The 27,072-nt window shown below is 39.6% G+C and overlaps 1 protein-coding gene across 2 annotated transcripts in view; it reads right to left on the reverse strand.

Moving 5' to 3' along the window:
• LOC136677015 (growth arrest-specific protein 2-like) overlaps positions 1-27,072 on the reverse strand; it is a 34,501-nt gene that overhangs the window by 2,418 nt on the left and 5,011 nt on the right. Inside the window, exons 2-7 of one of the 2 annotated variants that reach the window (XM_066654360.1) lie at positions 21,995-22,162; positions 16,579-16,688; positions 15,176-15,317; positions 10,488-10,551; positions 9,984-10,179; positions 9,255-9,362 (exon numbers count right to left, since the gene is read on the reverse strand). In XM_066654360.1, the coding sequence (XP_066510457.1) occupies positions 9,255-9,362; positions 9,984-10,179; positions 10,488-10,551; positions 15,176-15,317; positions 16,579-16,688; positions 21,995-22,139 (765 nt within the window). In that variant the 5' untranslated portion in view covers positions 22,140-22,162. Of the gene's footprint in view, positions 1-9,254; positions 9,363-9,983; positions 10,417-10,487; positions 10,552-15,175; positions 15,318-16,578; positions 16,689-21,994; positions 22,163-27,072 lie in introns of both variants that reach the window. The other variant, XM_066654359.1, reaches the window with a different exon arrangement.

Consider the following 27,072-nt stretch of genomic DNA (forward strand, 5'->3'; position numbering starts at 1 on the left):
TATGGACATTTTTAAAAATTGGGGTAATTCTCCTTTAAAATTATGTCATTTAAGAGACTGGGTTAAATGACAAAATACATCTAATTTACAACACTTTCACTGAAAATCACTGCACGTTTTCACATCCATTTATTCTTTATGTTTGCAAAAAAAAAAAAAAACCTCAGCAAATGTTGTGTCTGCTTTGTCTTCAGGACCTTGTGCTTTAAAAATGATTCAGTTATGTGCAGTGAAGAATGAGGCCCCTCTGGCAAGCCCCCTTCTTTGGGACAGACCCCCTCTTCCCTGATTAAATATTGAAAGCCTGAATCTCATTGTGCTCCTTTGAAAGGAAAATGAGACGGATCTTAGAGAGAGAAGGCGGGGGTGGGGTGGGGGCACGGTCAAAATCTCATTAAGTCTAATAAAACACTGCCTCGTGGCACCAGATGAGCACCAGCTTAAGACTAATCCACCACACAATCACACAGAAAAAGCAAGCGGGGCGTATTGTAAGGTAGAACGAGGCACTAATGCATGGGTTAAATGTATGGGTTATATGCATATTTTAGCCTTCTGTCCAGTGCCTCCAGGTAGGTCTCCAGACCCCACATCCTGATCAGGATGACGCAGGTAAAGACAATGAATTAATGGCTACATTTTTTAAGCTAATCATCCAACATCAGTACCTCACCTCCCTAATGTTCTCCTAGTGAACTCAGATCAAGGTGTGTTCTTCCTGTGTCCGTGTGGGTTTCCTCCGGGTGCTCCGGTTTCACACATTCACTCACATCACGGACCCTTTGAGTAGCCAGTCCACCTACCAACATGTGTTTTTGGACTGTGGGAGGAAACCAAAGCATCCAGAGGACACCCATATAGACATGGGGAGAACACACTAAATTCCTCACACGGAGCGTACAAAAAAACCATACAGCCCATACAGCACATCACACACACTCAGCCTAAAGCGATGAAGGGGATATGTGTGCCAAAAGACACAAACACACACACACACACACACATGCTCAGGTTCCTTTTTTGTCAAATTTACACCTAGGATGCACAAACCTTCAACACCCTCTAGCAGAGTGTGAGTCTAGTGCTGCCATGGCAACAGCAACAGCAGAAAGAGAGAGAGAGAGAGAGAGAGAGAGAGAGAGAGAGAGAGAGAGAGATTGAGATTAAAAACGGAAGGGAGACAAAGAGCATAGAGGCAGAGGCACAAGGGTTACGTCTCTAGAGAAACCACTCTGTCCCCAGAGGCATTCAAACCCACTGCTATCGGCCATAACCCCCTCATTAGAGAGCTGTTCCTCTGCTGGTATTACAAGCAGATTTATATGGAGAGTCCCCCTCCCACTTCAAGCCCCAGTGACCCATCACACATCCTAATAGATGCATTCAGACACACACACACACACGCAACCCACCAAACACACACCCACCACGTGCCAGGTCTGTATTTTCAATCAGTCTACAGCGTGTCTCAGCTGTTTTCCACCTGATTAAAATGTCAGGGCCTGTCAAGTTTCTTGAGTTTGACACAGAATAAATAGATAAAATAAATCATAGAAGAGGGATAGCCCCCATCAGAACACACATAATGTCAGTCAAGCTGCTGGCCCTGGGTTTCAAGCGAACCCACGCTGCATTAAAAATAAATAAATAAATAAATAAATAAATAAATAAATAAAATAAAAAATTTAGGCGCATGCAGAAAATGTTGGAAAGTAAAGGTGACTAAATAAACGAAAGAAAGTCAGTATTATATGTGACAACCATTTGCTTAAATATTAGTCCTAGGTACATTTTAATGGTTAATAAAGAAATTAGATGGTAGTTTTACTGAGTGTCTTGGAGAATCTGCCACAGATCCTTTAAGAAGTTGGAGTGTCACACTTCTTTTTCCTGCATAAACCCAGGAGCCTTCACGTTGTATAAACAGGTTGTCGAATTTGCACTTTAGAGAAATGTCAGAATTCAGATTCCATTACAATAGAGGTGATAGGAACCTGGGGTCATGCTGATTAATGAGTAATAATTAATTTATTTATTCATGTTCAGTAAATGTTTCATCCTGATTTGGGCAACTGTGGGTCCAGAGCCCACCCGGAATCTTAGGGCACAATGCAGGAGCGCACATAATACAGGCCGCCTGTTCATCACAGTCGTATTATTATAGTCCAAAATGTCACCTGCACATGTGTTTATATGAAATGATGATCTTTTCAACTTTTATAGTTATGACAAATATAAAACAAGGCTATGTAATAAATGTTATATGTAATAACAAGGCTATGTAATAATTGTTATATGTAATAACAAGGCTATGTAAAAAATGTTATATGTAATAACAAGGCTATGTAATAATTGTTATATGTAATAACAAGGCTATGTAAAAATTGTTATATGTAATAACAAGGCTATTAAATAATTGTTATATGTAATAACAAGGCTATGTAATAATTGTTATATGTAATAACAAGGCTATGTAAAAATTGTTATATGTAATAACAAGGCTATGTAATAATTGTTATATGTAATAACAAGGCTATGTAATAATTGTTATATGTAATAACAAGGCTATGTAATAATTGTTATATGTAATAACAAGGCTATGTAGTAATTGTTATATGTAATAACGAGGTTGTGTAATAATTGTTATATGTAATAACAAGGCTGTGTAGTAATTGTTATATGTAATAACGAGGCTGTGTAATTGTTATATGTAATAACAAGGCTATGTAATAATTGTTATATGTAATAACAAGGCTATGTAATAATTGTTATATGTAATAACAAGGCTATGTAATAATTGTTATATGTAATAACAAGGCTATGTAATAATTGTTATATGTAATAACGAGGCTATGTAGTAATTGTTATATGTAATAACGGGTCTGTGTAATAATTGTTATATGTAATAACAAGGCTGTGTAGTAATTGTTATATGTAATAACGAGGCTGTGTAATTGTTATATGTAATAACAAGGCTATGTAATAATTTTTATATGTAATAACAAGGCTATGTAGTAATTGTTATATGTAATAACGAGGCTATGTAGTAATTGTTATATGTAAAAACGAGGCTATGTAGTAATTGTTATATGTAATAACGAGGCTGTGTAGTAATTGTTATATGTAATAACGAGGCTATGTAGTAATTGTTATATGTAATAACGAGGCTGTGTAGTAATTGTTATATGTAATAACGAGGCTATGTAGTAATTGTTATATGTAATAACGAGGCTGTGTAGTAATTGTTATATGTAATAACGAGGCTGTGTAGTAATTGTTATATGTAATAACGAGGCTGTGTATTAAATTGTCTGAGGTAACTTTTAGAATCAGAATGCTTTGGATGATTATTTTCTATCACCTCCACAGTGTATTTCTCTAATTCTCTGCTCTAAATAATAGTGTTTACATCTTAACAGCTGTTAGAAGGTTTATTGCTGATGTGCTGATATATATACATTGCATTAACCCATATGAATAATTAGGCATTTGTGTTTTGTGTTTTAGAAGGATGATTACATCTGCGGCTGACTCCCAGAGAAGTTAATCACCTCAATAATTCACCATAGGTTCTGAATAATTGAACAGTTTCTATATATTTTCCTTTCCTCCAGTCTCCTCCCCAAGAGGCCAGTCGCACAGAACTGCAGTCAGTATGTGTGTGTGTGTGTGTGTGTGTGTGTGTGTGTGTGTGTGCAACAAAAGGTTTCCTGCTGCCTTTACGTCTTTCATAACACTACAATACACTCCTCTACTAGCAATGATCTCTCCATTCTTCCTGTTCATACACACTCTTCTCTACTCTTCTTTCCAATCTCCACTGGCAGCAGACCCAACTTTAGCTCCTCCCTTCCTTTTCACACACGCAGGTTATTGGGTTTTAGTTCTAATAACATCCACTAGATGGCGCAGACACTTCTCGCTTAAACACACCATTTTGGCTGAAAGAAGTCCCAGAGGATCCAGTCCTGCTTGAGATGTTCTAATGCTGGAGACAGGATGTTCCCTCTGTATTTCTATTTCTGTGTTACACATTATTGCAGCTTTGGTGGGAGCAGAGTTGGAGAGGTGTGAGTGCCGAAAATGCCTTTATCTGAGGAGATGCTAGTTGTGGAAACATCTCTGTTTAGACACAGAGGTAGAAAACATGGCTTTCAAGAATAGATATGAATGAAAACACAATCACAGTGACACCAAAACCAATCACCAACTACTTCTCTCTGTGGAGAATAGGATCAAAGGGCTACAACACACCTTTGCAAACGATAGATGTCCACAGGCATAGACCCACACTATCACTGATATTCATTCATTCATTGTCTGTAACCGCTTATACATTTTAGGGGTCGCGGGGGTCGAGCTTATAACACAACATAGTACTAATAATTCAGGCTCATTCAACAGATGTGAGCAGTTTCTGTGGCCCTCGGGCAAGATTACATTTTACATTAGCAATCACTGCTCTCCTGTTATGCATTGAACTGCTTAGTGGCATTACATAAGCAGCAGCTCAAAAAGAGGTAGTGGTTGGGTTCATGTTTCTTGGAGAAGGCACATGCTTGCCTTCACCCTTTAGGAGGGAAATGACATTGTGTGAGAGAGAGTGGGATTGGCATTCATTCATTCATTCATTATCTGTAACCCTTATCCAGTTCAGGGTCGCGGTGGGTCCAGAGCCTACCTGGAATCATTGGGCGCAAGGCGGGAATACACCCTGGAGGGGGCGCCAGTCACACACACAGTCACACATTCACTCACACCTACTTTTCGCCAATCCACCTACCAACGTGTGTTTTTGGACTGTGGGAGGAAACCCACGCGGACACCGGGAGAACACACCAACTCCTCACAGACAGTCACCTGGAGCGGAAATCGAACCCACAACCTCCAGGTCCCAATTCATTTTCATAACACTGTACTGAACTCAATGTGCAGGGAGAGGGGTAGATTCCTACCTTCCTCCAAAAGTTGCATAGTGCAGTTTCTGCAGCGCTGACCGCAGTGTAGCAAAGGCAGAGACACTGTTGACCCTATTACCACTCAGTGAAGCATTACTATGATCCTGAAGCTGTAATTCTAAGATAAAAAAAAAATGATGTAGTGCTCCTTTAATAGCAGAGACAACAAATGAGCCCTTTATAAAATCAAGTTAAAGTCAGCTGTAATAACAGAAACCAAAAGTGATTCTTCCTTAGAGCCTAATGCCAATGCTATTTTGTCCTATCACAAAGGTGGGCATGTTCTACTGAATGTAGTCTTGATGAATAGAGATTATTTTGAAAGATAACCTCAAGAGAATTCAGCAGAAATAATATAATTATCTTCCATTAAGGAACCTCTTAACCCTGTGTAACCCTGGATATTTGGCCAAAGATTAAAACAATCTGCTCATTGGGAGGAAGCTTCCATCCACACATCAGATCTCTAAGATAGTTTTCAGGGATCAGTCACCGGCTAACTGCGATCCTGCTGATGAGCTGATCCACATGAATACGATGGATGTATCAAACCTGAGTGATTCTGTCATCACCTTCCATTGGTTTACATTCTAGTTTACAATCATGAAACACTTACTTAAGAGTTATCAACTGATGTCACCACGGCTTTCTTTTCTCCTCCAGGAAACCCAGCTTCGTGGCCAACTAATATATGTTTTCCTTTTCAAATCAGGATTTTATTCACACCCTAAAAGCAAATCAAACCTCCCACATATCTCCATTCAGGCAAGGAAGTGATGAGAGATGTCAGGAAAAAAGATCTCTGTCAAAGCTAAAAGTATGAGTGCAAAGGTGAGACTCTCTCTGTGTGTGTCTCTGTCTCTTTTATTCACTCTCTCTCTGTCTGACTCGACTGACTAAATAAGAAAGAAAGAAGGCAGGGCTTTGTTCCATGCCGTGGCTCTTTAACAAGCTTTCCATACTAATCATGCTCCTAATGGCTTCACCACTGAAATCAATATATTCTACACACCCCCATCACAAACACACTTTTTACAGCCTGGCACTAACCTTCTCCCAAATAAGGTACAGAACTCACATTTCCCTAAAGACCAGACAATCGTTAGCAGTTTGAGATATTTAAAAGGGAAATGACCAGTCAAGGCTAGGAAAGTGCTAATGACATCATTACAATCATTATCTGTGTGCACCAAAGGGAGATCTTTGTTCAGCAAAGGTGTTACGATTTACATGAAGACCTTTCAATCTATGTAAAGCAAATAGATTTGAATCAGTTTTTGGGCTGTGTGCATGAGCCCGTTCGTCATGAAGTGCTCACGTTATGTATGTAACACTATAGTGTTAGGAGAAGCAGAAAATGCTAAGACTGGAGGTGTGTTTGCAGATAAAAAATTAAAAAAAAACACTGAAAGCAAGTCCCCTGTAATAAAAGAAAACTATGAATACAAACCTTTTATATAAAACTATATAAACTGAGGGTTGTCTTTGATTCTGCGCAGTATTTAACACTTATGAAGCGATGTTAATTAAAAACAGCCCATTCATTCACAAAATAAATAATAAACTTGGAGAAAGAACCCGTTCAAAATAAAAATGCAGCTTCCATTTCAGTTGAGTTTGGAATGTCAGTCATCCACAGTTGCTGGGCAGTGGATCATACAGATTTAGGTATTCCACAGGAATCTGTCAGCTATGTCCATTCCTACATGTCTAAAATACTGGACGGACATTTTGAATAAGCTCTACATTCTCGTTGTACACAGCAGATGGGTGTAAAACACTGCTTAGTTTTTATGACCTCTCCCTTAGCAGCTGTCAGGGCATGTTTTTCTTGTATTTAGATGGTTAGGGATTGTAATAACTCGCTATAAAACCAGGTGTGTGTTATTTCCAAATAAAAAGCAGTCTGCTCTGGTTGAGCTTAATTTGTTAATTGATTACAGTTTTGGAGGCAGAGCTAGTGAGAGTTAAACCAGTGGCTTTCGATAAGTGTAACTGAGCGTGTAATGGTCTCTAGCAGGTCCCCAATTAGCCAAAGTGACAATGCCTTGTAGTGCACTTCCATCCCCATTACGGCTTTGAACTGCATCTTGCTTGAGTGAGGGAGGAGGGAAAAAAATGCTCATTTGGATGCTGACTATTTTTGTTTTCGTTACATGGTGCTCTGTACTAAATGCCATCTCATTTCAATAGGCACAGTCCAAGCCTTCCCTTCATTTTTCTGCTTACATCCTCATGTAAATTTGTGCATGGTTAAAGCCTTCATCATCTGATCTTATCCATTTGCCAGAGTCTGAATCTTTTTTCTTTCACTCTCCCATTCAGAAGGTGTGAACCTTTTCTTCGTGTTGCCAAGCAACCCAGGCTCCCATGAGTCTTTGCCTTTGAATGAGTTCCACACGTTTGCAGAGTCCAAACTAACAATGCATAAGCAGCCCGAGCTGGACTCAGTAACATGTCATTCGCAAGAATACTTACCATAGCTTGTCAATGGAAGGAGAAGCGAGCATCAGGAATAAGATTCAAACTAAAGATGGATTCTTACTAAAGTTGAGTTTTATTTGGGACTTCATCTACTTCAGTTTTGATGTGATACATATTTGAAAAAACAGACTACGCTCATTTTAATTGTTTACTCATTTGCTCAACACACTCTTAAAAAAGTGTTTTTCAAGGGTTCTTCATAAAGAAAATGGGTCTCTACAGAACTATCAGCATTTACACACTGCATGTTTAAAGAAACACTATGTAGTATTTTTTTACCTTAAATTACAGCTTCAAGATCATTGTCATGTTTCACTAAGATGTAATGTGGAGAATAGAATCTGCCTTTGCTTCTCTGGGCTCGGCAGTGTACAAACTGCACTATGTAACTTTTAGAGGAGGTGGGGGTGGGGCACAAATACCAGTTTTCTTTGTATTGTGAATGTGTTCTTCAGATTGACTGCAAATGTACTGTAAATGCAGAATATTTTTGAAGATAGCTTTATGCATCAAGAAGTGTTTGTCTACTGTTACTACCTTGACACGAGCCCTTTTTAAAAAGTCAATCTGAAGAACGCTTTCATGATGCAAAGAATCCTTTAAGCATGCAGTATGTGCTTCATGTGTTCATGGTTCGATATAGAACCAATGTCTTTACTGAAGAGCCTCTCTTGTTTGAGAGTGTAGTTCTGCCCCTTTTAATGTTTCCATTTACATTTACAGCATTATCTAGAGCGACTTACAAAAGTGCTTAGTGTTCAAACAGAATGTGTATCCTAGCTAGTACAAATAGGTTAGAGTTCCCCCTTGAGCTCAGACACTGACAGAGCAAGGGCCAGTGCTGATACCTAGAAAGAACTAAGCACAGTACATAGCATCTAATCATTGCTATACCTGAGTTGCTCATCTGTGTTTGGTGTGTAATGTTCCTTAGAAGTTATTAACACTTTACATATCAATGTTTCCACATCTAAGTATCTGTAACTATGTCCTATATTCTAATATCTTTACACTTATCATCTCTTTCCTATTGGGAGAATTGCAGGGCAGCATTGTCCCAAACGGATTGATGAAATTTCAAGTTAAATTTCTATTTAAAATAAAATAATAATAAATAAATAAAGATAATATTAATAATGATATATGGCATTCATAAAGTGGTTTTCAATAACCCAAAGATGATGTTTATATTGGAATGAACATGTAAAAGATAAAAAAACCCAACAACAAATAACACAAGATCAGGAGTATTAACATGGGGAAGCTTATTATAGGCTTCTGGAAACAGGGATGTGTTTTAAGGTTAGATTTGAATAGCAGTAGAAAGTTTGAATGTTGAATTTGTGGAGGGAAGGAGAAGGCTCAGTCTCCAAGACTGCACAGGTAGGAAGAGGATATGGTGAGTAAACCAGCTGGAGAATATCTGAGAGTGCACTTTTGAGGTTGAAGATGGTCAGATAAATAGGAGCTAGGTTGATGAGAGAAGGAGGATTTTGAACTGAATGTGTTATTTAACAGGGATCCAGTGGAGATTTTGGAGAACTGGGGTGTGGGTCAGGAGAGGAGCAGCAGAGTTCTGGACCATCTGAAATTTATGGAGGAATGAAGGATCTAATTCCAGGAGGAAGGGAGTTACAGTAATCAAGAACGCTGGAGATGAATGCATGAATCAGACTTTCAGCAGTGGACTGGGAAAGAGATCGGTGGATTTTTAAATGTTGCAAAAGTGAAAGAAGGTTGATTTGGGTACACGTTGAGTATAGGGATGTTACTTTTGGGAATATTAAAAAGAAATTGGGCATTAACACTTACCCTGACATATAGCACTTTATCCCCCACGCGATAACGGCCTTTGGGCTGTTTCTCAATGCAGAACCTCACAGGGCATGTGCATGGAGGGTCTTCTGAAATCTTCTTCACCTAAAGAAATGGACACAATACGTTTAGATAAGCACTAAATTTCCATCAAAATTACAAACAAGTTTGCTCTGTTTTTATATAATGTAATGCATTTATATAATTAATACATAGTAGGTATCATAATGAATTAAACTGGAATGTTTCATGTTTTTTACATGATTTGATGGTATTAATATTTTTTTCTCCCCTAAAATCTCTGCTAAATTTAAACACAAAGTTTAAAAATACAGAGATCAGCTCTAACCTTATGACTATATCTTATTTTTTTGCACTCACTCATCACTCTCAGTATTTTGTAGTTCTGCAATTAAAGACTTTCATCCATCTGTTGCTCTGCATACACTGTTTGCTGCTTTCACCCTGTTCTTCTGTAGTCAGAACCCCCAAAGGACCACCACAGCAGGTATTATCTGGGTGTTGGGACATTCTCAGTGCTGCAGTGATGCTGATGCGATGGTGCTGTGTTAGTGTGTGTTGTGGATCAGTAAGTGTAGAAACAAGGGGATGGCCATAATGTTATGACTCAGTGTATAACTGATCTTTACTTTACTCTGGTATCTACTGTTCGTCCAACTCTTTTTATTAGAAATAATGAATAGGTTTGTATTGATTTCAACTCACAATGTCGTCCAGCAGGTTGTCAGTGCTCGGCTTCTCTTTGGATTTGCTGAGGCGGCGTGAGGTGGTTGTGAGTGCTTTGGTGGGTGAGGGAGGTTTCGGCTTAGGCTCAGGTTCAGGCTCAGGCTCAGGCTCAGGCTCAGCAACAGGCTCAGGTTTAGAGACAGGCTCGGTAGGTGGGGTAGGAGGAGGGGAAGGGCTGGGGACCGGAGAGGGAGATGTAGGAGAAAAGGCAGGTGGAGTGGATGGAGAGATGCAGACAGGAACAGGAGAAGGAGAAGAAGGAAGAGGTGGTGATGGAGCAGGAGGGAAGATAAGAGGAGGAGAAGAAGGAGAGGGTAGTGGTGAGGCAAAGAGCATAGCCGGAGAGAAAGATCCATCCTCTTTTTCAATCTCTCTCTCCAGTTTGACAAGTCCTGGGGCATCAATTCCATACCTATGAGAGATGCTCATTCAGTATAAAGCACAAGGCACACTGAAGTGATTTTACAGACAAAGTGCTCTTACTTTGAGGCGATTCTCCCGAGCTGCATGAGACACAAGCACACATCGCGTGGATGCCTATGAAGAACTGAGAGAACATGCAAAATGGCAGTTGTAAAGCATATAATGCTGTAGTTAGCAGTTATAACACATGCATAAAAAGGCCAGTAGTGACCTGTAGTTTCTGATCAATTTAAATTGGATTTTGTGATTAAGCTGACAGGTAAAATGCTGACCGATGGAGATGCCAAAGTGAGATCAATACCCAGAGCTGAGCTGTAACTCTATAGATGAATGTGGGCTTATCATTTGTAAAGTATTGCTTCACATATATATGTCTTATTAATGTGTTATAACTGCTTATTAATGATTTTAAATGTGTTTATGACCATATTATCTCCTATAAACATTCATAAACCTACTCTTATTTAAAGCGACACAATGTTTTGCTTTGTTGAATGTTTTGGTTTGAATGACAGACACATTGGTCGGTGCAATATTCAGTTTGAAATCTTCCGTATGACTTGACTAAATATAATCACACGAAACAAAAGCACACTAAAAATAACTAACCAAAACCCATAACACACTTACAATGGACAGCCTCAATAACTGACAATCAATGGCAGCCGAAGAAACCCAAGGTGATAAGACACAAAATACACAAAATGAAGAAAAGCAGCTTGTCTCTAAGACGTTGCCGATTCCCTGAGGCGCAGAACAAGCTGAGGACTGCCGAGTGTTTTGCGACTCTAATCATCCGCAGTCTTTCAAATGCTCAAACTGATTAAAAGATACCTGTGCTTTTTCCTGACCTAGTTTTTTGAGGCTTTGCAACCCACATACAAAACAAACAGGGCAGCGTTTATTTGAATAACATTGTTGTGCAAGCAAAAGGTGATTTCCAGAGAAAAGTTAACTGTAGTTTGTTCTGAACTGTGTTGAAACTTGTCCTGAATGCATCATTTAGAACATCAGAAGCTAATAGTTTTTCTTTCACTGACAAGTGATTTCTGATTAAATGAGGCTATAATGAAGGCAGGAGTTCTTCAGAATCCAAAACAAAAAATGACAACGATATACCAAGCATAGCAGATAAAGTTATGATAGTGCTGGCTGGGAAAAATCTTCAGAAAACTGATTACCTTGGCCAAGGTCATGCACAAACATTTATTTAAGTGCACTGGTGATTATATCTGCACATTGTTTTATGTACAGTACTGTGCAGAAGTCTTAGGCACCTAAGATAATGATATATATTTAAACTAATGCCTCCTCGGTGAGTGTGGTGTTTGTATAAAGTTATACACAATCCCAGTAAATACATTCATTCAGTCATTCATTATCTGTAAGTGCTTATCCAATTCAGGGTCACGGTGGGTCCAGAGCCTACCTGGATTTACTGGGAATAGACCCTGGAGGGGGCACCAGACCTTCACAGGGCAACACAGACACACACCTACAGTCACTTTTGAGTCACCAATCAACATGTGTTTTTGGACTGTGGTAGGAAACCGGAGCACCCGGAGGAAACCCACGCGGACACTGGGAGAACACACCAACTCCTCACAGACAGTCACCCGGAGCGGGAATCGAACCCACAACCTCCAGGCCCCTGGAGCTGTGTGACTGCGACACTACCTGCTGCACCACCGTGCCGCCCATACAAACAAATCATAATATAAAACAAACAAGAAATAAAAGAAAAATTATTATTCTATAAAGTAGTAGGTGAGAGTGAGTTTGAAGAACAATGTTTTGTTCAGATTCTCCCTGATCGCATGAATTTGTTAAACCAACAGCACATTATTTAAAATCATTATTAACCACTAAAACTAGGTATTGGACGATAACCTCAAATAATGTGGACTGCCACGAGGAGAGATTTGGAAAAAGTTAAACCAACACATTCACACTGGAATAAAGTGGCCATAAACACTGTATAGTGAAATACAGTATGTGAATGTACTGAAGGTGCAGAACTATGAACCATCAACTACAATATGTGTACATTTTAGTGAAGATCTTAGTCTAATATATAAAAATGATCCAGTTTACTTCTGGAATTTCTTCTCTTCTCAACATTCTATATTTGATTTGATTGTTATCTCCATATTTCTTTGGCACCAAATGAAAACAGTGGGACTGGAACATCAGCTCTTTTCTTTATCCATTTCAAGTCTCTCTTCTTCTTCTTTGTCTGATTCAGAACCTTCCCTTTTCCTGTTGACCTAGCAGCACAGTCCTCTCTCCTCTTTGTTTTCTGTCTTTCTCTCCATTTTTCATCAGACAAATACAGTGACAGCAGGGGCTGGGGGGGTCAGGCAGTGAGATATTGATACTGCACTGCCATTCAGTGCTACTCCCCAAAGACTTCATACAGAGAGAGAGAGAGAGAGAGAGAGAGAGAGAGAGAGGGAGAGAGAGAGAGAGAGAGAGATTTTCTGGACTTTTTTAGCAGCAGAGAACTAGAACTGTGCTTTTTCATGTTGCCAATTAATTAATTACCAAAGACACTTGGTCCAGTTCAGTGTAACTACAATGAATTCAAGTTTTTGTTAATAATTGCAACTCATACCAACTACAATTTAACCATTTCTTTACTATTCCAGATGAGCACATATTTTAGTCAATACTATTATAATTACATTTACAACTAGATTTACAACTAGTCCAAGTCCCACTCCGGGTGACTGTCTGTGAGGAGTTTGATGTGTTCTCCCTGTGTCAGCGTGGGTTTCCTCCGGGAGCTCAGGTTCCCTCCCAAAAACACACATTGGTAGGTGGATTGGTGACTCAAAAAAAGTGTCCGTAGGTGTGGATGTGTGAGTGAATGTGTGTGTGTGTGTGTGTGTTGCCCTGTGAAGGACTGGCGCCCCCTCCAGGGATAAGCAGTTACAGACAATGAATGAATGAACGAATGAAGGTGCATTTCCTGCAAAAACTGCAAGCCTGTTACGGTGGCTACAACATTATGAAGCCAAAAATAGCACAAACACACATTTCAGACATGTACAGTGGAACCTCTACCTACAAACTTGATCCGTTCTGTGACCCGGTTCGTAAGGGGAAAAGTTCGTTTCTTGTGTCAATTTTCCCCATTTAAAATTATGGAAAAGCAATTAATGTGTTCCAGCCCCCACCCCGAAAGTCACCCTTTTTGGACTGATATATGTTTATAACACTCTCAAATTAGTAAAAAAAAAATACATGTAGCGTTACTAAAAATAAAAAAGAAATACAGTGGAAACAGAAATAAAAAAGTTTTAAGTGGTTACACATCGCTACCTTGAAGACGTGACGACTGGCTGGAGGAGTAACACAGGCACTGGCTGGATGACGGGAGGTGGGGGTGGGTGGGTGAATGTAGGGAGACGAAGCGTAGATACGGCTTAACTTAGCATGAATTTCGATGTGTGCTATTTACACTAATGCTAAATTGCTAAAGCTACAATTTGCTAATCTTAAACGCTCACTCCAGTCTGGGCGCACTGGGAAACTTGTCTATTGGGGTCAGTGGCCATTTCCAGCCGTCGACTCAGCAGAGGCTCGGGTTAGTTTCTAGAGTCATGGTTCGTTGGTGGAAGCAAAAAATATTCAAATGCCCGGTTCGTATCTTGGAAAGTTTGTTAGTAGAGGCATTCATTAGTAGAGGTTCCACTGTACTTAGAAAAAAATCAAGCACAGTATTTATAATCACCACAAAACATTACACGGCCAACAAACAAAACCAGAACATCATTTAAGAGGTATTCATTTGTTACGAGTTTGCTGTTAATGCTATAAATCGAACCCTAAGTTCCACTGAGTTCATACCAACTAAACCATCAAGGACTAATTTATTATTTAAATCATGTTTAATTAAAAAAAGGCTTAGGAATAGGTCCATAATTTCACACTAATGACTGGAAAGTGAGAACCCAGTAATCAAGGATAAGTCTGGTGTGTGTGTCTTTGGGGAAAACCAAGACCGATGAACCAAGAAGTGATGAATGTTTATGGACCATAAACTAACTTTGTGCAAATTATAGTTTGTGCCTAATTCATAACACAGTTTTTTCAGAACTCATTTGCTGATTTGCTGTTTCTGACACTGCGCAGCAAATCACTATCTAAATGTATGTTTTGGCTGAATTTACTGTGGAAATGAAAATATTAATCAGAGATTATCTGGCTGTGGGCAACAAAGTTATGGTTACCTGTATTTACCTGCTCTTTACCTTCTTCAAAGGAACACGGCTCATACACTAGTCAGAGGGAGGCTGATATTAGTACTGAAGGAACGTTCCAGATTATTTAATAATTTGTTGTGGAATAATCTATAGTGCTCAGACTCATCAGTTGGTTTTTTTTTGCATTGTTTTGCTTTGTGCTCACTGCCATCACCAACATGAAGTTATAGGGCCACTGGGAAATAGTGAATGAGAAATCCAGACTGCTATTGATAATATCACTGGTAATAATTGACTTCAGTAATGTTACCTATCTATCTTTCTTCTGTAAAACACCCCAAAATATATGGTTTTTTTTTAACCAGTGGTTTTAAACGTGCATTTACTGTAGACATTAGTTTGTGTTTATAGGGCACCCCCCATGTGAAGAGATAACGGGTTAACCCTTAACTCATTAACAGGTTGGCTGCAGTGTGGACAGACTTTCCTAAGGACTTTGCTATAACTCACACAATGATACATCTGTAATCACTCACTCACCCAAATCTTCTGACTCAAACAGATGGGACTTGTCCACTCCAATTTTTCGACACCAGTACAGGAAGTTGGCCGTGTTGTCTCGAGCAAAAAAGGAACCAGGGGCAGCATCCTCTCTCCAGCGAATCACACGCCTGACAAAGGACTGAAGAACATGAACATGAAGAAAACAATAAGACAGGGTTAGTAATCTTATAGTAATATTTAATATACATATCTTGATTGAGGGACTATATTTATATACATTTTATTTGTGGATTATTTACGTAGGCACTTTCTAACAAATAAATAACCACTGAATAAGAATGTAAAAAAACTATATCAATAGCATATTTAAAATGGTCCTAAAATCATTACTTTCTATAACACCTTGCAAATATTAAATAAGTTGTTGAATAATAAATATTTACGACTATAAAGCTATGAAGGATTGAAGTGGATAGCTGTCAAGTGTTGTTTTTCTTACAAGTAAACAGAAGAGAATAAAGAGAGACAGATAGAGATAAAGGATGAGACCCTGGTGACAAAGCAGACAGTGAATGGCACACAGATGGCTTCTAAGATGCAAGATAAATCCTGCCAGGGATGTTTCATTCTCTGTATTCTTCAGTACACAGTGCTTCCATGGTTGGATTCCAGAATCTTTAAATAACACACTTCGAGAAATAACAGCTCAATGTGGGGGTGAGAGGGGTGAGAGAGAGAGAGAGAGAGAGAGAGAGAGAGAGAGAGAGAGAGGGAAAGAGAGAGAGAGAGAGAAAGAGAGAGAGAGAAAGAGAGAGAGAGAGAAAGAGAGAGAGATAGAGAGAGAGAAAGAGAGAGAGAGAGAGCGAAAGAGAGAGAGAGAGAGACAGAGAGAGAGAGAGAGAGAGAGAGAGTGAGAAAGAGAGAGAGAGAGAGACAGAGAGAGAGAGAGAGAGAGAGAGAGAGTGAGAGAGAGAAAGAGAGAGAGAGAGAGACAGAGAGAGAGAGAGAGAGAGAGAGAGAGAGCGAAAGAGGCCAGTTATATAGGCTTCAATTTTCTATTTATATATTCTCACACCTCAGACCATGCCAATGAAAGTAAACCACCCATATTGCATTCAGAGCAGCAGATTTAAAGTAATACCTGGGGAGAAATTTATACTCAGGCTTCCAGGCTTATATCACATTCTACAAACCAGTCTTTTTGTTCAGAGTATTAAAGTACAGGCTTCTGTGTAGCTGTGGTTTATGTCTTTTTGTTCATTAACTTATAGTGTGAATTGAATTGTCTTTATTATATTTGAGTCTACATTGTTTTATTGCTCTCCAGTCATCTACCTGGTCATTTCGTCATCCAGCTATGCATGCATCCATCCAGCTAACTAACCAACAACCATTCATCCCTCCATCCATCCATCCATCCATGTAGGGTTTTTAAGCACCTTGCCATTGTTGGCTAGAACCATCCTCTCCTGCAGCTCTTCAGCCAGCTGGCAGAGAACAACTCCAGTCTCCAGAACGTCCATGAAGTTCTCTGCTGTTATATTCACCCCTGAAGAAAAAAGGCCACAGAAATGATGTCAATGATTGGTCACTAACAGAGCTTTGATCTCATGCCAGCATAAAGCAATGTTGGAAATGTTCTCACATAACTATAGATTTTTTCAGAAATATTTGACAGATATTTCCAAATCGTTAAATGCCTTATAGAAGTGAAGTAATAACATAATTTTGGGAGTAAGACCACGTCCAAACTCCTCCCCTCAGCCCTATACATACCCTGCAAACTCACGTCATTTCCGTGTTGCATAAACTTGCTCCGACCTCCACAATGTCTCCAACCTTTTCTTTTCTCATGGTCAGCACTAGCAAATATGGAATTATGATTTGTTGATTTAGCTTTAAGGGGTGTGTTTGGAACAGATACTATAGCATTGGGATGGGCCAGCGGTGAAAAGAAACAAATAGTACTTTGAATAGGCAAAGTGTGGATCCTTAACGTAGGCCTACACTCTTAAAAAAAAGGGCTGAACTCTTTGGAGTAGTGCCAGATGGAGGACCATGGTTCGAGACCTTTTCAAGGGTTCTTTAAATCAGCATTTTCAATAGCGAGTGTGTAAAAAGCCCCAAACATTCAACATGTCAAGGATAAATTACAATAAAACAAAGTCTCTAAAAGGGCATTTTTTAATGAAAGGTAATGTATAAGGATTTGAAGGGTCTTTTCTACTGAATGAGATCATCCTCCAGTTCACCGTTCTTATTATAAAGAACCAAATAGAAAATGATTATACATTTATTATTTTCTTTTGCACAGCCATTATTGGTTGGAGTGTGTACATTTGTACATAAGGCTGTTTGCTCAGTGTGAGGTACTGTAAAAACCTTCCCAGTGGTTGTTTTTCTTCACTATAAATCCTTCCCTCCTGTACTCCTCCTCTCCCACTCCTTTCTTTACCAAAAGCAACAGTCTTCCTGTGCCTGGGGCAACTCACAGGTGCTCAGAAACATCCTCTAAGTACACTAACTGCTAGCATCCCTCCCACTCCCCCCCTTCTCTGAGTTCACATGTGCCTGCTGTTGCATTCCAGTGCCTGGGTGTTAAATGCATGCACATTGTAACTAAGCGGCAGTGGACGAGAGGGAAGAGTGAAGAAAAGAAGGAGGAGGTCTTGAGAAAGAACAGGAGGAGGGAAACCACAACAAAACCAGCCCTGAACAGAGAAGCCAATGTACCGGGTGACAGCGGATGGTTGTTAGCCGCCTACCCCCAGAGATAAAACTAATGAAGCTAAGTGCTCTCCTGCGGTCTACTCTCTCCACATGGTCATGCCGGCACCGTGAGATCATCCAGGAACAGGAAAAGCATGTAGAGGAGGGAGATATTACAATGGTGTGTGTCTGTGCGAGAGCGAATGAACCTTTGTTTGTTTGCATCTGAGCAACTGCATGGAAACCTGGAGAGTTTGAATAATCTAATATGGAAATACTCTCATCTAATTAGGTTAACATTGCTTGTACCTTCTTTTTATCAGGTGTGCTTACTTTATAGTTGTACAATGCATGGTATCCTGCCCATCAATGGGGCATAATTACATTTTATCTATATAACAGTGGATTATGGGACATTACTATACCATTTGCCTGTGTAAAAATACACTTTCCTCTGCTACCATTGGGTTTTCCGGGGTACCTCATACAATCTGAGGGAAATTCTTCATTTGTTTTTTGAGTGTCCTGATGGTTCACAGTTCCCAAATCAATTGCATTAAGATTTTGAATAAGACCACATAGGGTAAATGCATCCTAGATGGGCCTAAACGACACATCTACAAAGAGTTACAGCAAGATAAAGTGTTTTAGTAAAGTGGCCAGTAAGAATACGCCTGATAACATCACTGAATTCTCAGCCGGTCTGTTCCCATCTGACTCCTTCTGTCTCCTTCTGACTCCCTCAGCATTTCACCTCTCCTCATGTCAAAGCCTCCAGACCAGTACAGGCCGTGACATGTCCTGGTTTATTCCTGAAAGCCAAGCTCCACTTTAGAATACCAGCAGATGTCTTTCCATTGATCCTAAGTGTAGTGGAATTTAGGGAATTCACATTATCGCGTTTCTTTGAAAACACCTATTATTCCTCATCATCTGATATAGGTTAAGGAGTAACTTTTTTAATGTTTATGGGCTTTTAAACACTTTTTGCATAGTTAACACATTAATGCCCAAGAGTCTGTATGGTGCACAGCTGAACACTTTTCCAAAAACGACATTAGCAAGTATATCCTACAATTTGCACAGTTTGAGGGAAGTGTTTTTTTAATATATGTAATTTCTACAATTGGTGGAGAATAACCTGCACAGAGTCAGCAAGTGGCAGCAAGGTAGAGCAGCCCATGGCAGCTGCCACAAATCAGTTGGATGCTGTTTTAACCTGAATGTACTCTGCAGCTGCTTTTACTCTCCCACAAAATCACTTACCACCTCCTGCTTCCTTACGTATGTTCATCACGAATATTTTACTTTCACATTACCTATATCTCATTATCTCACTGTTATTACCTATATCTCATTATCTCACTGTTATTACCTATATCTCATTATCTCGCTGTTATTACTTATTACTCATTATCTCGCTGTTATTACCTATATCTCATTATCTCGCTGTTATTACTTATTACTCATTATCTCGCTGTTATTACCTATATCTCATTATTTCACTGTTGTTACCTATATCTCATTATCTCGCTGTTATTACCTATATCTCATTATCTCGCTGTTGTTACCTATAACTCATTATCTCGCTGTTATTACCTATATCTCATTATCTCACTGTTATTACCTATAACTCATTATCTCGCTGTTAGTACCTATATCTCATTATCTCACTGTTATTACCTATATCTCATTATCTCGCTGTTGTTACCTATATCTCATTATCTCACTGTTATTACCTATATCTCATTATCTCGCTGTTATTACCTATATCTCATTATCTCACTGTTATTACCTATTACTCATTATCTCGCTGTTATTACCTATATCTCATTATCTCACTGTTATTACCTATTACTCATTATCTCACTGTTATTACCTATATCTCATTATCTCACTGTTGTTATCTATATCTCATTATCTCGCTGTTATTACCTATATCTCATTATCTCGCTGGTATTACCTATATCTCATTATCTCGCTGTTATTACCTATATCTCATTATTTCGCTGGCATTACCTATATCTCATTATCTCACTGGTATTACCTATATCTCATTATCTCGCTGGTATTACCTATAACTCATTATCTCGCTGTTATTACCTATATCTCATTATCTCGCTGTTATTACCTATATCTCATTATCTCACTGTTGTTACCTATAACTCATTATCTCGCTGTTATTACCTATAACTCATTATCTCACTGTTATTACCTATAACTCATCATCTCGCTGTTATTACCTATATCTCATTATCTCGCTGTTATTACCTATATCTCATTATCTCACTGTTATTACCTATAACTCATTATCTCACTATTACCTATAACTCATTATCTCGCTGTTATTACCTATATCTTATTATCTCGCTGTTATTACCTATATCTCATTATCTCACTGTTGTTACCTATAACTCATTAACTCACTGTTATTACCTATAACTCATTATCTCGCTGTTATTACCTATAACTCATTATCTCGCTGTTATTACCTATAACTCATTATCTCACTGTTGTTACCTATAACTCATTATCTCGCTGTTATTACCTATAACTCACTATCTCGCTGTTATTACCTATATCTCATTATCTCGCTGTTATTACCTATATCTCATTATCTCGCTGCTATTACCTATATCTCATTATGTCGCTGTTGTTATCTATATCTCATTATCTCGCTCTTATTACTTATATCTCATTATCTCGCTGTTATTACCTATATCTCATTATCTCGCTGTTGTTATCTATATCTCATTATCTCGCTGTTATTACCTATAACTCATTATCTCGCTGTTATTACCTATAACTCATTAATTCGCTGTTATTACCTATATCTCATTATCTCACTGTTATTACCTATAACTCATTAATTCGCTGTTATTACCTATATCTCATTATCTCACTGTTATTACCTATAACTCATTATCTCGCTGTTATTACCTATAACTCATTATCTCACTGATATTACCTATATCTCATTATCTCGCTGTTATTACCTATATCTCATTATCTCGCTGTTATTACCTATAACTCATTATCTCGCTGTTATTACCTATAACTCATTATCTCACTATTATTACCTATAACTCATTATCTTGCTGTTATTACCTATAACTCATTATCTCGCTGTTATTACCTATAACTCATTATCTCGCTGTTATTACCTATAACTCATTATCTCGCTATTATTACCTATAACTCATTATCTCGCTGTTATTACCTATAACTCATTATCTTACTGTTATTACCTATAAATCATTATCTCACTGTTATTACCTATAAATCATTATCACTCTCATTCATTCATTGTCTGTAACTGCTAATCCAGTTTAGGGTCATGGTGGGACAAGTTCACTTTTACTTATGTTTTGCTATTTGTTGTGCTCTCAGTTTTTGACCAGAGGAGGATGAGTTCCCCCGTATGAGTCTTGGTTCCTTCCAAGGTTTCTTCCTTATGCACTGAGAGCATTTTTCTTTGCCACTGTTGCCCTTGGCTTGCTCATAGGAGGCTTGGACCTGGAAATCTGTGAAGCTGCTTTGTAATGACTTTCTGTTGTGAAAAGTGCTATATACAGAAAATTTGAGTGATTGATTGATTGATTGATTGATTGATTGATTGATTGATTGATTGTAGCTAGTAAACACTGCCTGTAATTTGTACGTGTAATCATGCAATTCACTAAATATTCAGTCAGAGGGTTTGGCTATAACATAAAAATTGCCTGGTAAACAACCATATTAAATTGTATTTGCACTTTCCTTTATGTATTGAAACATTAGCACAGTACAATTGAAAGCATTATACACAGATGACTTCAACCTAGCCCAAATGACCCTAAATTATCAGTCATCACTATGAACATCTGCTCTATACAAACATGCATGTTCCTACACATATTTCAGCATTATGCCCTGCTGAGCTTGACCTTCAGAGGCACCATTTGCTTCATTTGTATGACTTTCTTAGCACATTTGCAACCATAAGCACACATCTGCCAGAATCCAAATTCGCATTCAAGCTCGAAGCACAGGTTATGCAGAGTTCTTCTTTATAAATGCAGGTGACTGACCACATAGACAAGGAACAGAAGGCACAGAAGGTTGAATTCCACCAACCTGCACACACTCACAGTTCTTAATTCATACCTAGGATGGTGTGGAGCCAGAATGCGAGGTCCTCCTTCATGGGCAGCAGGCTGGCTTCATGTCTGCAGGTCAGCCACTCGTTGTACTGCTGCAGACAAGAAAGGTCAGGCCCAGGCTCCCGCCGCGGACTCCAGAGCCCATTCATTATGCCCCAGTGTACAGCTAGAACTGACCACAAAGGGGAACATTTAATTAAAGGCATATGCATTTACAGACACAGCGCTGACATGGATTCTATGGAAAAGAATATGATGATGATCACATACATACACTGAAATCTGCTACTGTTGTGGGATTCATTTTGAATTCCAGCAGCCAATTCCTTAACAAAGGTAGTGGGTGAAGCTTCATCACTTCACTCCACATCTTAGTGCTGGGAGCTTTTTTCCTTTCTAGTGAACAGTTGGCACTGTACTGTAACAGTAAGCTCATGTGCCACTGCTCCAGAGTTTCCCATTGTGTTTCTTAGTTTCTGCTTTTTATATCATGCGTATGTACAACTAAATGTCTATGTCAATGAGTGCATCTTAAATTCACAGGTGTGTTTTATAGATATTCATTTAAAAATATTTTTCTGACTGGAAATATAACATAAAATATAAAAATACGCTCAGGCAAAGTTTCACAGGTTTTATTGAAGACATTTGTCCATTATTTACTGTGCCATGCTTTAGCAAGTTCATAAAACCAGGGTATACTGTATTTATTTAGAGAACTTTAACTGGGCTGTGCATCATGTCGGTATGCTACTTATACAGTGCAAAAAGTGCTGATGTAAAGAGCTGACAAACAAACCCTGCCCTTGGAACAGGACTGAATGGAGCTTGTTCTTGGCTGGGGTTGTGGAAATATGCTCTGACTTTCTCTATGGACTACTGTCAAATCAAACCATAGTTTGGTTTAGAGCAGCTGTAATGATGCAGCACTGCTCCAGTGACTGCACTTACAGAACTATGGGCTGACAGGGTGAAAACTTTGGTATATAGGATCTAAACATGCTGACTGTATGACGCATAATACATTTAACATTAGCAAAGAATAGTTTCTACACTGGGGTTTTGTATAAAAATGAGCTTGAGACAAAAGATATTTGCCTGAATGTGGAAAAACCTCAGAGGTTAGAAAAGGCTGCTCCAAAAGCAAATACTCACATATAGTTTTCCCTCCTGTAAAAATATATACAAAGTTCAGTACACTGACAGCAGCCAAAAGCATAAATATATGAACAAAGTTAAAGAACCATCCGTATCCATGTGTTCATCATAAAGCAGTATAGCCCCACTTTTGTCACGAAGCCAATGTTATGATTTAGACCTGACTAGATTTTGTCTCATCTCATCTCATCTCATTTAATCTCATGTTGTGTCATCTCCTCTCCTCTCATCTCATCGTTTTCCTCTTAGTCCATTTCAGACTCATGATGGCAACAGGGCAGAGAAACAAGCCAAGGCATCTCCGTCCCACGCAACTCCTACCAGCTCCTCCTGGGGATCCCTAGAAGTTCCCAGACAAGCTCAGACTACCCCCGGGCCTCCTCCATGGTGGCTGTGTCTGGTAGACCTCCAAAGGAAGTCCTCCAGGGGACATCCTTATAAGATGTCTGAACTGGCACCTCTCAACATGAAGGAGCAACACGTTCATGGAAATTATGTCCAGCAACCCATCAGAGAAAACTCATTTTGGCCAGTTGTATCCGCAATCCTGAACTTTAGGTCATTACCCAAAGCTCATGACAACGGCTGAGAGTGGGGACAACAGTTGAGTTACTGCTGTGGGCTGGTACAGCGGGCACGTTCCGGCAGATGCTGCACCTCACAATCACACATGAACAAGGCCCAGAGGTACTTAAACTCCTTTGCTTGAGATTGGTTCTAACTCCTTACCTGGAGGAAGCATGCCATTTTTTATTTTTCTGGGAGATTACCATGTCCTCACATTGAACAAATCTGACATACTGCTGAATGTGAACATAACTCACACCTAGAGATATCATACACACAGAATTTCTGGGTGAATCTCATTAAATCATGGGGTATTTCCACTGTGGGACTTTCAAACAATCTTAGTGTTTTCAGCCAAAAAATGAAATAAACATTTTTGGGGAATTGAACACCACAGATATCCGTGTCCCTATCCTGTGCAAAAGTCTTTTAAGTTTAGATGTTTAGCAGATTTCTCTTTCCAATTCCTGACCATACCCCCAGATGAGTTCAGAGTTTCACCATCCTTGCTGAGCAGAGCTTGGATGCCCCCACCCCCACACACACACTCCTCCATCCCCTGAGCTGTCAGAGTGTTTTCCAGAAACTCTTTGAGGTTGACCAGAAGTCGATTTCTATAGCTTCTTCAAACTCCTCCCATGCTATAGATTTTGCTTCTGCAATAGCAATCATTTTTGTATGAATTAGGAATTCCTCAAGTCAGCAAAGCTTGAAAAGCCTCTTTTTCCACTTGACAGCTTCCCTCACCACTGTTGTCCACCACCAGATTTTTGGGTTGTCACTGTAACAAGCACCAAGAAGATTTTGCCCACGGCTATATACAGCCTCTTCCACAACAGGGTCCATTCAGACTCTGGAATGAGGGAACATTTCTCTTAGAGGTGAGAGTTGAAATCAGTCGGGACAGAGACTTTCCCAGCAAACCCTCACTATATGTCTAAGCCTACCAGGTCTGTCTGTCATTTTTCCCCTCCATCTGATCCAACTCACCACTAGATGGAGATCAGTTGATGGCTCAGCCCCTGTCTTTACCTGAATGTCCAAAACATATGGTCTCAGTTCAGAAGACATCACCACACAACCAGTCATTGACCTTTGGAACAAGGTTGACAAACTGCCAACACTAACAGTGAATTCACCAAAAAACACAATGGAGTCAGTGTATTACCCTCTGTAGGATTCCAGCACATTCTACAAGACGGCTGAGCGCTCTGACCTAGTGTTGGGTGCATATGCACATACAACCGTCAAGGTTTTCCACTCTATAAACCAAAGTCTCATTAGGGTGACCTTCACTGATTAGGACAAACTAACTGTACGGCTGCCATCCACAGACTTGTGAGTATCCCCACACCTGCCCATCACCTCTCACCCTGTGCAACTCCTGAGCTGGAGAGAGAATATACCCCTCTGAGGAGTCTAGTTCCAAAGCCCACACTGTGTGTAGAGGTAAGCCTCATGATATCAAGCTCATATCTCTCAATCTCCTGCACCAGCTCCAGCTCATCTACTCTCAGTGAGGTTATCTTCCCTGTGCCAAGAGTCAGGTTCCATTGTAATGGGTCATGCTGCCATGGGCCCTTACTGTCCCATCCTGTTTCCAAAGGGCACTGCAACACACACTGCAGGTGGTGGGTGCACATAGCCCCTTCTCACCCCCACATTGCCAGTAGGGTTACACAGTGACTAGACATTCAGCATTGGACTGGATCCTGGGTATTGGCCCAGATCACCCTATTCCAGGCAGAACAAACAATCTTCTTGTTGCATTAATCATATTATTCTTGGACTGAAACAAATACATGCACTAACTCTCTGCACTGAAAGCAAAGAAAGAACAGAAACACAATCAAAAAGCAGCCACAGACATATACCTGCTAAGACTGCCTATTGTATAAAGGGAGGATTTAATGGCTCTGGCTTATGCCAATCCCTAGCAACCAATGCCATACTTTCCCCCCATACTCAGACAGCTATTCATCAGTGGGGTCTTAACACATGTAGCAACATGCTTCCCGCTTCTCGTAACTGCGGCAACTCTCCTCGGGAAGAGGAAAGAGAGCAGACACCTGCGGGGCAGATGTGAGCCATCCAAACAGGCCCAGAGAGGTACAGCAGCAAAATAGCAAGCCACCATTTATTTTCTTAAAGCCTTAAAGGAGCAGGAGCTGTGGTAAGGAAAGCATACAGATGAAGGGATTTACACGAGGAAGGGAGGTACAATGGGCCAGTTGATCGCATTTTTACAACAAGGACAAGTGATTAACTTTTCACCTTAGAAGTGGTTCTACATAAGGGTCACCCACAACTTCTTGAGAGTTCCACCGTCTAAACAAGGCCCAGACAGGTTATTTTTCCTCTCCCCCTAAGCAGAAAGATAGGGGCAATCCTGCAACAACACGGCTGAGTAAACAACAGTGGACTGAAAGCACACAAGAGCACAGAATAGCTATATAAAATCCTAAAGCATTCCTAAAGCAGCATCTGTGCTTTGATCCTCACCACAATTACACACTTATTTTCATGCACCACTGCCAAAGAAACAGCTCCAAAAAGTGCACTGGCTTTTATCTGTAAACATCACTGGCCTTAAGTTCATTGACTCAATTTTTTAAATGGTGTCAAATACAAATCAGAAAACCTGAGCACTTGAGATTCAATGATGTGAGAATAGTGTAATAGATTTTATCACAGAACACAGTGTAGAATCAACCAAGTGAGTATTTGAGCAAATAATTTGAAAAACATTTTTGAGAAATTCTCTAATTTCTAGGTTTTAAGTGTGTGGGAAAATTTTGAATTATTGGGTTATTATTTTGACATAATGATGAGTTCCAAGATATTTAACTACATCGTACTGAAACGTTCAGTAGGTTCTAGCTATGAATAAAGGTAAGTATTAAAAATGACCACTACTGCTCTCCTCTCGATGTAGAATGGGCAGTCCTAAAAGTGGGTAATGCTTATGTCAGTATTACCCTGACCAATCACAAGGCTTCCATAGACACGCCTCCTCTCTGAGTTGAAGAGCATGGTGAGCTAGTGCTGGGATCAGACTACATGATTTTAGCCCGATTTTGTTGTATCCTACAGATTTCCAGCGTCTGAAACAAATATAAACATCTGGGACAAGTAACGGTCGTGTAGTGTGAAAAAATCAAAGATCAGCGATGTGGCATCTGGGACACCCCACAACACCACGACAAAAAGTCTTTTTTGGATCTTTTCGCATTGTCTGACATATCGTACGGCATGTTCCTTGACGATAACCAATAGGAGGACAGAGCGCTGTCTGGAGCACAAATGTAAACACAGAGAAGAAAAAGAGGGAGGCTGCAGCAGGACAGGCAGTTTATT

This window comes from Hoplias malabaricus, chromosome X2, assembly GCF_029633855.1.
Source record: "Hoplias malabaricus isolate fHopMal1 chromosome X2, fHopMal1.hap1, whole genome shotgun sequence".
NCBI lineage: Eukaryota > Metazoa > Chordata > Actinopteri > Characiformes > Erythrinidae > Hoplias > Hoplias malabaricus.